We start from the raw sequence: 12,500 nt of genomic DNA, 5'->3' as shown, positions 1-12,500 counted from the left end.
GACCTCTGTTGTTTCTGAAGCCCAAATCTGTCACTTCCTGTTTTGTTCCCTGAGCTTGATTGACTTTAAGCCGATGATGTCATTATTCACAGCATAGGTGTGTGTGTGTGTGTGTGTGTGTGTGTGCGGCGTGTGCGCTTGTCTGCTCTTTAACACTCTGCACCTCTCTCTCTCTCTCTCTCTCTCTCTCTCTCTCTCTCTCTCTCTCTCTCTCTCTCTCTCTCTCTCTCTCTCTCTCTCTCTCTCTCTCTCTCTCTCTCTCTCTCTCTCTCTCTCTCTCTCTCTCTCTCTCTCTGTCTCTCTCTCTCTCTCTCTCTCTCGTCCTTTAATGCTTTCAAAGTAGCAACTATTCCATTCGCCACTCGATAAGTATGCCGGCCATGAGGTAACGTAACACACTGACCTGCTCTGTACACACACACACACACACACACACACACACACACACTCATACAGCTGCATGTTTTACTCTGTTTCTTTGCTGTTTTGTACAGATTAGATTATGATATTATTGTTCATTATATTGATCTAAATGTTTTCACTTGTATTTGTGTGTTTTGCTTCATTTCACATTTTCTTCTTCTTCTTCTGTTTCCAGTTTATTTAAGAGTTTTTGTAGTTGAATCTTTATAAACACTAAAACACTTTAGAGTCAAACTGATGGAGCTCACACACACTAAGGCCCATGTGTCATAACTCTGTGTGTGTGTGTGTGTGTGTCTCTGTCACAGGAACTCGCCGACCTTCAAGTCGTTTGAGGACAAAGTGGGAAACCTGAAGGTGAGTGAAGAAGAAGAAGAATGAAGCTGAAACATCACAGCGTTAGTGAGCAACTGAGGGACGACGTCCAGTTTGAACCAGGTCCACGTCCAGGCTCTGGTGCTGGTCCTGGTCCTGGCTCTGGTCCTGGCTCTGGTCCAGGTCCTGGTCCTGGTCCAGGCTCTGGTCCTTGTCCTTGTCCTTGTCCTGGTCCAGGCTCTTGTCCTCGTCCTGATCCAGTTCTGTCTCTGTGTCTGCTGTGTTCCTCAAGAGTTAATGTTTGGATGATTTGTCCGTCTGCTTGTTCTTACCTCAGGAATGATGTCGTCTCTTGAGATGGAGGCGTGGTCTTCTCTGGACGACGCAGAATCGTTTCTCGCTTAGTTTCCCGCCCTGGTCTTCCTCCTTCCTCTCTCATCACTCTTCATCCTCTCTCTTCTTCTGTCTTCAGTATAAGGTCGTCGGAGGCCGAGGCAACGGGGACGGCATCAGCTCCCCCACCGACACCACCCCCACTCAGGAGAACCCGCCTTTCTGAGCGCCCCCTTCCTCCTCCTCCTCTTCCTCCTCCTCCTCCTCCTCCTCTTCCTCTTCTTCCTCCTCCGTGCTGCCACCTTCCCCACGACCCCAGACTGTACAGAGTTATGAGCCGGCCACAGCTTCCACCCTCCGCCTCGCCGCCCAGACGGTCTGTAAACTGTGACACTCAGAAGCAAAGAACTCGTGGGCGGAGATTGGACGGGCGCGCTCGCCGCCGCCGCCGGGCTCCAGCGCCGCCGCCGCCATCTTCCTCCCCGCTGTTCAGGAAAAGTTTCTGTTTTGTTGTTGTTTGAACCTGAATCATCTACAGACCTTTCTTCTTCTTCTTCTTCTTCTTCTTCTCCTCCGCGTCCATCACACTCCTTAGCCCCGCCCCCTCTGTCTTAACCCTCATAACCAGGTGTCACTGTTTCAGCCAATCACACGGCTTCATAAAGGCTTTAAAGTGTCCTCTGCACTGTGCGGCTCAGACCTGAACTCTTCCCTCTGCTCTGCTTCCTGTCCCTTATGTAAACACACCTGTATCATCTGGCCAATCACGCTGCTTTAGCTCCGCCTGCTGCGTCAGCGCTTTGACCCCGGGTCACGACTTGGCACATTTCACTTTCTACGCCGATCACTGCGCGCACACACAGACACACACACACACACACACGCACACACACACACACGTCTCATCTCAGCGAAACCAAACCGGTCCGCAGACGCGACCGCCCTAGACTCACCCCGGGATGTAAAAACAAACAGAAACCTTGACCCATTTTGTATTCTAAAGTATTTTACACGGCTTTGCATAACGTTTTTACATAACTTAACTTTTATCAATATGTATAAATACACTTTAAGAAGTCTCACTTTATTGTGAGCGACGTGCTGAGCGGCGATTCAGGTCAGCAGGTAGAAACTCAACACGGGAGGTGGAGGGAAACACTGTGGGTGTCACACACACACACACACACACACACACACACACACACACACACACACTAAGTACTCAGTCACTATCTGGAGTGAATCAGCATTTAGACTTCAATCCACAGTAAACGTTGCCACCAAAGCTCTTGAGGAAGAGGCCCGATCAAAACTTTGCATTGAAATCCACCGGCGAATCAGATTAGAGGGCTATAGAGGGCTGCGTTCGCTCTCTGCACGTCGTTTAGCCGCCAGAAGACGACGGCAACGCTTCTCTTTGCGTTCTTTGCAAAGTCGTACCGATGGGAGGACGGAGACGAGCGCTCAGACGTCTCCAATCTCCAAAACAGAAACACTGTGCCAGGAAGGGGACCCCCCCCCCCCACACACACACACACACTGACATTAACCCTTAAAAAGCTGCACACGTTTCTTTTGTAGCACCGTCACTTTTCCCCCCTCAACACTCAGAAGCAGCAGATTCCAGTCCCGTCTGTCTCTCTGCCCTCTGAGGTTGCTGGTTCAGCAGCAACGTTGCCTCCGTTTTGACTAATTGCCACCCTGTCCATTGTTCAAATTGCCTAACAAAATGTCCGTTGCCACCAAACGTCTGTGTGTCCCGGCTCTGACTGTGTCCGGCTGAGAGCAACCTTTCTGACCGGCTCGTCTCCTCCGTTGCCAAAATGGCTTCCAAATGTTGCGTTTTCACTCACGGTCACACTTGGTTGGTCGTAGAGCGATGTGAGATCAGGCTGAGGTGACGTGATCGTGAAAGGAAGCGGCTGACGTTGGTCACAGTTTCAGCTTTTGACTTCTGGTGAAGTTGTTTTGGAACGTTGCCCTTCAGTCCTGGCTGGCTTTAAGCCTGAGCTGGCCAAGGAGCCACAAAATGGCCTCCAGACCTTCTGACAGAACCAGAGGAGGATCTCTCTCTCTCCTCTAACGCTTCTAACATACAGTGAACAAACGAGAACACGCGGCCGATCTCTCTCTCTCTCTCTCTCTCTCTCTCTCCGGTCGACGCCGCTGTGTCCTAACTGGAATGTTTGCTTCTTTTCTTTCTATACGTTTGTTGATTGTTTTGGTAGTTAATATTTTGCTGTTAGTTTGATTTAGTTTCCCTTCTGTTTTGGGAGTAAATGATGCCAAGACCTGAACCTCTGTTACAAAAGTCTCTCGTTTTCTGCTTTGCCGAGACGACAATGCAAAAATGTACACTACAACAAATCACACACACACCTGGAGTCCTTTGTTTGGACTCGTTTCAGTCATTGTAACATTTACAGCTGCGTATCAGAACAAACAGCTGGTCGCTGGTCGCTGGTGGGTGTGAGGCTGGAGTTTCAGGGGCCTGATGTGTATGAAACCAATAAACTAGGCTTTTGTTTTGGGTGCCAATGGGAAGCAGCACGTGTTGTGTCTTGATTTGGGTCCTGGGCCCAGCTGATGTAGATCATTGAAAGGGATCAGATTTGGAAGAATATGCTGAATGAGATAAGAACTCTGTTTATGGTTTTGTTGTATATGTTTGGATTTCAATAAAGCATTCCTTTAAATGAGAGCATGGTTGATCTCTGCTCACTGACTAACAGCTCAACTAGTCATCTTGAATTTTATTATTTAAATGTATTTTAGTGATTCTGTGACGACGCTAAACTCAGATACTTTCTGTTGGCAAAGGAAACCGGAAGTAAAGGAAACATCTCAGTGCTTTAATGGAATCTTTCTCAACAATCGAGGCCTAAAGCTCGAGATTCCATGTTTGTTTACATGCCAGCTGTAAGTGACCTCTTAAACCAGAGGGTGGCGCTGCCGTCCACAGTTTGGTTCCTCACCTTTTAAGGCTTTAAAGTTGAGCTGAATAACCATGTTTGTAAATATAGTCCAGGCAAAGTAGCTCATTTTGGAGCCAAAAATAGAACTAATTGTAAAAGAATTTCTTTCAGCTTAGATCATTTCTATGAGGTGTCAGGAACAACATACTAAAAGTCCTGAGAAATCCTAGTTGAGGAAATATGTTTAATTCTCATCAATCCAAGATGTGTGCCAGTCAGGCCAGACAACAATACACCCCAATGAGGCTATTTTTTTTTCCTTTACTCCTATCAAAATGAAACTTTACACAATGAAAGTATACATGAAAATTAACTTTTTTTGTATTACAAGTTTCTTTTGAAATTAATCTTAATATGCACATGAGCTCCACACTTACTGAATATGTCCTAATTTGCATAGGCAAATGTGCCTCCGTGACCCTGAAGACTAGACCGGCGGGGGTTATACCCCTGGCAGGTACTACCAAGCCAGGCAGTTTTCAGGTTAGATGCCAGTCTAAAAGCAGCATTGCCATCACCCTTTGGCAGTACAGTGATTGGGTGAAGACTGGGCCGATGTATTTGTCATACATACGAATGGTGTTTCTGCCTATCAAATTAGGACATATTCAGTAAGTGTGGAGCTCATGTGCATATTAAGATTAATTTCAAAAGAAACTTGTAATACAAAAAAAGTTAATTTTCATGTATACTTTCATTGTGTAAAGTTTCATTTTGATAGGAGTAAAGGAAAAAAATAGCCTCATTGGGGTGTATTGTTGTCTGGCCTTATTGGCACACATCTCGGATTGATGAGAATTAAACATATTTCCTCAACTAGGATTTCTTAGGACTTTTAGTATGTTGTTCTGGACACCTCATAGAAATGATCTAAGCTGCAAAAAATTATTTTACAATCAGTCTGTCGTAAAACGCTACTTTGCCTGGACTAATAAGCGACTTGAAGAGTTTCCGCTCTCAAATGTGGTATGAATTTATCCCACAAACTGTTCATATTTAATATTCCAACCGTGTGTACCAACAGTCAGAGGTTGAGGACAAATCAAGGCTCATAAACTCGATAGACTATTGCCTACGTTGTTGTTTTGGTGGTTTTCGCGCAGATCTTTGTAGAATCTGGGCGGGGCGTACGTGGAGCTGCGTCGCTCCTGAAGCCCCGCCCCCCACAGCCCTGGGTATAAGTAGCCTCGCGCAGCTTTCGTCCGGTAGAAGCAGCGTCCATCCTCTCTGGACCTTGGAGGCCAAACTTACCCGAAACTTTGTTTCCAATGGGCCCCGTCGCCTAGCGTTTACCCCCAGCCTCGCCTACTGAGTGTTACCGACTGCTCCCGAGCACCAAGCCCGTCTGGACCCCAGGTGAGGACCGGCCGAGTGACGGGGCGCGGGGGTCTCCGGGGGTAGCTTAGCTAGCCTAGCTTCTCTTAGCCTAGCATGTAGCGCTCCAGATGTCTTTGTTTTGGTCGAGGAACGCTGCGGTGAATCTTCCGAATATTCCATTATCTACAAGTAAATCCTTCATTTACCAAACGCATCGTGACGTCAGGGGCTTTGTTGTCTCCAGGCTTCAGATTCTTTCTCTGTTTTTGATCAAAATGTCGTCGAGCTTCTTTCCACCTCACAGAGCAGCAGCGTGTTCATCACAAACAGCGCTTAGTTTGTGTTATTAAGTGCATCGTTTAATTTAGCGTGACTTTGATAAAACTGAAACGATGGACGCGTTTCTGTGTGTGTGTGTGTGTGTGTGTGTGAGAGAGCGAGAGGTAAACAAGCCGCTCTGGATAACATGACGTCATATCAGAGCAGCTGCAGAATTCACAGCGTGTGTGTGTGTGATGGTGAAACGGCTCTGTTATTATTCTGTCAAACACAGAGTACAGATTAGATACATGTGTTAACATTCTGTCAATATAAATGATGCTTAACATGGGCTCTGTGTGTGTGTGTGTGTGTGTGTGTGTGTGCGCGCTCTGACCCTCTTGTCTGTTTCTCCTCCTCCAGGTTTCCATCAGGCACAGCGACCTCACAGAAGATGGCAGCCATTCCTGCAGGCGGCTCCCTCGTTGCCACCACAGACTACTACCGAAGTGAGTCTGATGTTCACTCTGCTCAGGGCTCAGTTTGGTTCATGAGTGAGGTTCAGGGATGAAGATCAGAGCCCTCATTCACCTGATGATCACTCCAGCTGTTGTCGTGGTAACATGAGCAGTCATTAACCCCCCCACCCCCCTGGCAGTTGTTGATGCTCTTCCTCTCCCTCCTCTCCCCTCAGGGCGCATCGGCTCCACCTCCAGCAGCAGCTCGTGTGGCAGTTCGGAGTACAGCGGCGAGGTCATCCCTCACCACCCAGGTGTGTGTGTGTGTGTGAACTATCAGTCACATCAGTAAACAGAGCGGTGCTGATTAAGAGGACGCTCATGTCGCTCTGTGAGTGTTGTTAGTACAACAGAACTCTGTGTTCAGTCAGAGGAACATCAGGAACGCTCTGTGCTGCTCTGCATGTCTCATAACAGGAAGTGACTCAGAGCTCATTGATCAGGTTTAACTTCTACGTAGAGAAGCGGCCGGTTGGGTAACATTGGGGTTTCCGTGGTGACAGCAGCTGGAGCTCTGTAGTTGGACTCGTAGGGTTCAGGTTTCTGAGGTCCCGGCTTTGGCTCCGGCTCGCTGGACGGTCCTGAGGCCTGCAGTCAGCCTGGATCAGACTCAGCTCCATGTGAAGACCAGCTGAGCCCCAGCAAACTGCTGTCAGTCTGTTTCTAACTGAGTGGGTCGCTGCAGACAGACAGCCTGCAGAATGAGGAATGCACTAACGCACACACAGACACACACACAGACTCAGACACTGTACTGGAAGTAGGTGAAAGGGGAAAGAGGGGCGTGTCCATGCTCACAGAGGTGGATGCAGGCCCTGAGGCATTTCTGTGACATACATGTGAGAGAACATGTAAACATGTGAGAGAACATGTAAACAAGTTACAGAACAACTCTAACAAACCTAAAATAACATGAATATTATATTTTTTTATTTTATTATTATCTCTGTCACTGAGGATCATCGTGCTGCCACTGCAGGACATGTAGGTCAGAGTGTGTGTGTGTCTGTGTTTGTGTCTCATATATACATACGTGTGTGTGACAGTGTAAAAATATCCTGACCCAGAAGTCTGAGCAGCCGTCTGTCACATGTCGACTGATCTGACGGGGGAGGGGCACTGAGTCAGCTCGTGTGTGTGACTCAGGAAACACACACTCTCAACTCTCTTACTGTTGATGTGCCAGCTTTAGTATAAGGAGAAAAGAGCGCCCCCTGTGTTCTGTGCTGCTGGTTCATGTCTGGCCTCTCTGCCCCCCCACAGGACTCCCCAAACAGGACTCTGGTCATTGGTGGTCCAGTTTCTTCTTTGGGAAACAGCCTGGGATGACGACCCTGACTGAGGAGGCGCAGCAGAAGTAGGATCTCTCACACACACACACACACACTGCCTCAGGCTTTAGGTTGAAGCTCATCAGGCGATCTCTGTTCTCAGGGCGGGGGTGACGAATGGTCAGATCACCTGCGTTGCCAGGGAGATGGTTATGCAGCGGCAGGTGAGCGAGAGCAGCGAGGCCGGAAGCCCCGCCTCCTCCTCCTCCTGAGTGCTCCGCCTCTCCCAGCTCCATTCCGCACTGTGGGGGACTCGAACCAACGGCCAACGCTAGGTGGCGGGATGACAGCCCGTTCACAGCCACGTTCTTCTTCTTCTACACTGTAGTTTAGGCCTCGCTTGTGTTTCTGATTTTGTAACTGTTTTTTATTGACATGGAAAAAACCCTAAAAGGACCAAAAAAAACGATGACGACGTAACTGAAGCTTTTTTTTTAACATTTGTACCGTTGTGTGTTTGTAATACTGTGGTGCGTTCAGGGCCTCACGCCTTTGTTGGGATTTTCACACTGTCAACCGTTTTTGCAAATGCAATAAAGTAGAAATGCAGCCCAACTCTGTGTGTCGCCTCTCACTCACTCACACACACACACAGGATAAATGTAATGACGTAAAAGCATAAAGCCGTTAAACAAGTGAAGCTTGTACTGTACGTGCGCGTCTATACATTGGAGTGCGGTGGCGAGGCAGGAAGTGTTGGCTTGTGGGCGCTGCACAAACACACCCCCACCCCCCTCACTGCACACGCTTACGTAACCCCTGGGCCACAGTGTCAACATCCACGGTGTCCATCTGTCCATGGGCCGGTTTAAGACTTCGGGGTCTAAAACGGAACTAAAATATAAAACAAGTTGAATAGCCCAAACGTAAACAACCTTATTGACTGATTCACAGAGCAGCAGTTATTGTTGGTGTGTGTCCTTCCTGTTCCGGGTGGGTTGGCCACATCATGCTGACTCATCTCTCACACACCGAACCTCCTGACTCTGCAGTCTCTGCCTCAAACCGGAACAAAAACCCTGACGCCTCAGTTTTGTGTAAATGTTTTCTCCTTTATTCTCCCTCAGTGTCCGCGCGTCACAGGAAAAGCAAACAGAGCTCCCGAGTGGCCGCTCTGCATGACAGAGCTGAGAGCCTGACGGGGTTTGCTCTGGGCTTCATTTAAAGAGCCGTCCGTCCATCCTCCCATCACTCCATTACATTACATTACATTACGATCATTTAGCAGACGCTTTTATCCAAAGCGACTTACAATGAGTGTGTTCAACAAAGGAAGATAAAAGAACTTCAGGTCACATCACTCCATCCATCCATCACTCCATCACTCCATCCTCCCATCACTCCATCCATCCATCACTCCATCACTCCATCCTCCCATCACTCCATCACTCCATCCATCCATCACTCTATCCCATCGTTCCTCACTCGCCTCCTTTTCTCACGGTGTGAATCCCAAATCTGTTCTTATTTTCACTCCATGCATCTAAAGTTTAACACAAAGCTTCCGGTCTGGAGGATCATCTGATGTTTGTTTTGTTTATCCCAGGCCACATATCAAACTCAAACTGAGCGCGAGCGTCTAACTGACTGACCGTGACTTTTTGATTGGTTTGCGCTGGACGTCAATTTTGAATACTGACCAATCAAAGCAGGCACGCGGCTCTCATTCGCCTGTAGCAAATTACTTAGCTACTAGCATGCTAGCAAACACTTAAATATCTTAAATATGCGGACTCATTGTTTCGTATATAGTCGTTGTTGAGAATTATTCACACTCTTAATGTTCCTTTAGCTTGAGTTTTCAACTAACTGGATAAATTAAAACGGATTAGCAGAAATGGAAACACGTAGACCCCGGAGCCCCGCACACATCACCGGTAAGATGCGACACTTTGATTAGCACATTAGCATTAGAAAACATGAACGGACGCGTTATGTTAAGATTTATGTTCAGGCTTTACATCTTTATTGTGTTGTTGTTGTTGTGTATCGAGAGCTACTGGCCACGCCCCCTCTGCGCTTCTCAAAGGACGTATCGCGTTAAAATCCAAACGAACGTCACACGTTTAGCCCAAATACGTAATGACGTCACTGTGTTTATTCCATGAAGTGAACGGTTTGTACTGAACAAACTATGCTGTTACACACACACACACACACACACACACACACACACACACACACACACAGAGGCAGCTTTTGTCCACATTTTCTGTAGCCGCTGAGGCTGAAACACAGGAAGTTGAGTCCTGCTGTTTGCTTCACTTCCAATGAGAGGCAATGAGATGCGTTGGTTTCCCTTCTACTTGACACTCTGATCTGCTGGGTGGGCCGGTTTGGATTTGGAGGTGCAGGGGCGACCGGAGGACAAGGGGCCCAGGGCCACACTGACCCATAAGCCTTTGGTTCCCACAGCAACTGGGAAGCCTGGAAAGAGAGGAAACCAAAGCGTATCTGTGGGGCATGGGAAGAAAGAGCTTATTTGACTTTGGACTGCTTTTTACTGTGGCATACATTCTATTTTTGTCAGTGTGTGTGTGTGTGTGTGTATTCTACCAGGAAGCTTTGCCATGGTGACACAGAGGGTGCTATGTTTCTGTTTTTGATGGGTAGAACAGGCATGATGACTGAAAACCTGGGACTCAGCACTCTGAGACTCTGAGGGTGAGTGAGAGAGAAAGAGGAAGGGAGGGAGAAAGGGAGAGGTCAAAGGTTAAGATAGCAGCACATACTCTCCTAAAGACACACGTGTTCCTACAGTTGCAGCTCGACAAGCTTTAGGTCAAACAAACACACACACACACACACACACACACACACACACACACACACACACACTGTGATGGTACCTTTGGTCCTGTGCAAATATTTGTCAGGGTTTTATTAATAGACTTGTGTTTGCTTTTGTGTGTGTCTGTGTGTGTGTGTGTGTGTGTGTGTGTGTGTGTGTGTGTGTGTGTGTCATACTTCTGTAGAAGTGGTTGCGGGCGAGCAGACAGGCTGGGGAGTTGACACTTGTCATGGCAGTTCAGAGGTGGATGACCTCCAGGGTCAACTTCCTGGAAGGGGGGGGGGAACATAGGGGGCGAGCAGACAAGATGAGATGTCTTGATATGACAGGAAGTATATCTGCAGGACAACAACATGCAGATAGAGAGAGAGACACTGAGTGTGTGTGAGCTGAACAAACAGAGACGTATGAAACATAAACATGTACATGTGTGAGACAGAGACGAGTGACGTGTCCAGAAGTCAACAACCTAAAGGCCGTGTGTCCACATTTGTCCTCCTTCAGTCGACCTTTGACCCCAAACCATCAGGCGTGTAAGCTTTAGATAACAGTTGCTTTTTCAGGAAACAGGAACTTTCAAAATATTGGTTGTTCTGTTGAAGGTCAGCTGATGTTTTCCACCGCAGCACCGCCGTGCTGTCACAGGGCGACGCTGACCTGTTTGTCTGTTTCACCTCCATACAGAGGAAAGGAGTGACTGGGGTCAGACTGGACTCATGAATGAATGAAGACTTTCTAACATGTGGTCTGTATGCAGCCTGGTCATGGCCTGAGCCCTAGGAGTCAGAATGGGAGGACTAGTTGGTCTTGGTGGAGGTATTAGCCCCTCTGGTTTGATCTCTTCTTGTTCCTGGAGTGTGACCTTTGACACAAAAGCCAGTCTGGACTGTGGATGCTGTTATTGTGTTGGAGGACCTGACCTAATCAGCCTCAGCTTCATGATGTAATCCCAAGCTAAGGCTCAGTGATAAGAGCGCTAACATGTGACTCTCAGGTCACATGGCTCCTGGACCTGTCTGTAGGTTGATTCAAATGGGACTCAGCTCAGGTCCAAGTCAAACACAGTGCTGCTGCAGTGTGGAGGTAAAGCTGCTGAGGCTCAGGAGAGCTGCGGCTCAGGAGAGCTGAGGCCCAGGAGAGCTGAGGCCCAGGAGAGCTGAGGCCCAGGAGAGCTGAGGCCCAGGAGAAGCTGGAATGCTGCTCTGTGCAGCGTAAACATCTTATATAAGCTCTGAGATGAAGCACGTGATCAGGCTCAGTCTGGACAGGCATGTTGGGTCCATTTGACATTGTCATAAGAATGAAGCTCAGCCTGAGTGATCTGGTGATTGCTGAAGATGAGGATGACTCACAGCTGTTTGATGTTGTGCTTCAGTCTGCAGAGCTCTGTGTTGTTGTGGGGCTGAAGCTTCAGTCAGGCTCAGTCGTGACCCACACAGCCTCAGCCTCAGCAGGACTCCTGTTGTGTTGTTTAGATCCCAGAGCTGTGAGGGTAAAGCAGGAGGATCAAACTCCACCACAGTCAGCCTCAGCCTCAGCCTCAGCCTCAGCCTCAGCTCCACAGTTACAATCACACTCAGGCCTGTTGGACCCACCTGACTCAGCAGCTCAGACGCCAGAGGTCACGACCCCTGTAGAGTCCTGTGTGTTGAGTCTTCAGATCCGTCCGTGCTGAGTAACGCTGCAGTGTTGTGCCTCATGCAGCGTGGCGGTGCCTTATGTTTTTGGGCTAACGTTGCCTGACTCACACACTGATGCTTATTTTAGCTGTGACCTACATGTGAGGCAGAGATCAGGCTTACATAACGCAGGGATCCCCTCCACCCAGGGGGGCCAGGCCATGTTACACACACACACACACACACACACACACACAGCTTCACCTGGAGACCTTAAGCTCCCAGCTTCACCTGTCACTCATCAAAGGGGACGCTGTGTGAACCCTGGCACAAACCCAGCACAGGGACCTTCTGCTCCAAAAGGTCAGAGGTCAGACTTCCTGTTAACGACCCCTAACCTCTCAGCTTCCACTCTGAATCGTTTCCCCGCCGCTTACGTAACGCCGCCCAGCTGTGAGTGGCTCGTGTCCCTGGTCTCCGTGGTGACACAGGAGCAGACATCAGCCTGAGAGACAACACAGCCTGAGTGATCCAGAGTAATGAGGCGAGGAGACGGAGCCACGAGACTCAGCTCCTCAGAGCTTAGTCTGATCAGACTCACTTCTTCCTCACGGGGGAGA

The 12,500-nt window shown here is 48.5% G+C and overlaps 2 protein-coding genes and 2 long non-coding RNA genes across 8 annotated transcripts in view; 2 read left to right on the top strand and 2 right to left on the bottom strand.

The window, feature by feature from the left end:
• The window catches only part of tpd52l2b (tpd52 like 2b), an 11,783-nt gene extending 8,013 nt beyond the window's left edge, over positions 1–3,770 (top strand). For 2 of the 3 annotated variants that reach the window (XM_076139701.1, XM_076139700.1), the window contains exons 6-7: positions 732–780; positions 1,211–3,770. In XM_076139701.1, the coding sequence (XP_075995816.1) occupies positions 732–780; positions 1,211–1,297 (136 nt within the window). In that variant the 3' untranslated portion in view covers positions 1,298–3,770. Of the gene's footprint in view, positions 1–731; positions 781–1,075 lie in introns of all 3 variants that reach the window. The other variant, XM_076139702.1, reaches the window with a different exon arrangement.
• A 1,472-nt stretch (positions 3,771–5,242) lies between these two features.
• On the top strand, positions 5,243–8,025 carry LOC142989996 (pancreatic progenitor cell differentiation and proliferation factor B-like). Its single transcript, XM_076139695.1, has 5 exons — positions 5,243–5,402; positions 6,045–6,130; positions 6,316–6,393; positions 7,403–7,496; positions 7,574–8,025. The coding sequence occupies exons 2-5, from the start codon at positions 6,076–6,078 to the stop codon at positions 7,680–7,682; spliced, it is 336 nt and encodes a 111-aa protein (XP_075995810.1). The 5' UTR covers positions 5,243–5,402; positions 6,045–6,075; the 3' UTR covers positions 7,683–8,025.
• A 54-nt stretch (positions 8,026–8,079) lies between these two features.
• LOC142989998 (uncharacterized) lies at positions 8,080–10,555 on the bottom strand. Of its 3 annotated transcripts, XR_012960729.1 has the most exons (4): positions 10,438–10,555; positions 10,027–10,128; positions 8,767–9,924; positions 8,080–8,661 (listed from the first exon to the last, which is right to left on the bottom strand). It is a non-coding gene; the product is annotated as an uncharacterized LOC142989998 (long non-coding RNA). The 3 variants fall into 3 exon arrangements; XR_012960728.1 differs by having other exon boundaries at positions 8,080–9,924; XR_012960730.1 differs by having other exon boundaries at positions 8,080–9,897.
• Positions 10,556–10,561: 6 nt separating this feature from the next.
• Positions 10,562–12,500, bottom strand: part of LOC142989999 (uncharacterized) — a 3,627-nt gene continuing 1,688 nt past the window's right edge. Inside the window, exons 3-5 of the long non-coding RNA XR_012960731.1 lie at positions 11,857–12,035; positions 11,614–11,745; positions 10,562–10,599 (exon numbers count right to left, since the gene is read on the bottom strand). This is a non-coding gene — a long non-coding RNA (uncharacterized LOC142989999). The remainder of the gene's footprint in view (positions 10,600–11,613; positions 11,746–11,856; positions 12,036–12,500) is intronic.

The sequence above is a fragment of the Genypterus blacodes genome, unplaced genomic scaffold (assembly GCF_046128005.1).
Source record: "Genypterus blacodes isolate CSIRO-AG114 ecotype Tasmania unplaced genomic scaffold, CSIRO-AGI_Gbla_v1 ptg000442l_1, whole genome shotgun sequence".
Classification (NCBI taxonomy): Eukaryota; Metazoa; Chordata; class Actinopteri; order Ophidiiformes; family Ophidiidae; genus Genypterus; species Genypterus blacodes.
This window is presented reverse-complemented; position numbering and strand designations above follow the sequence as displayed.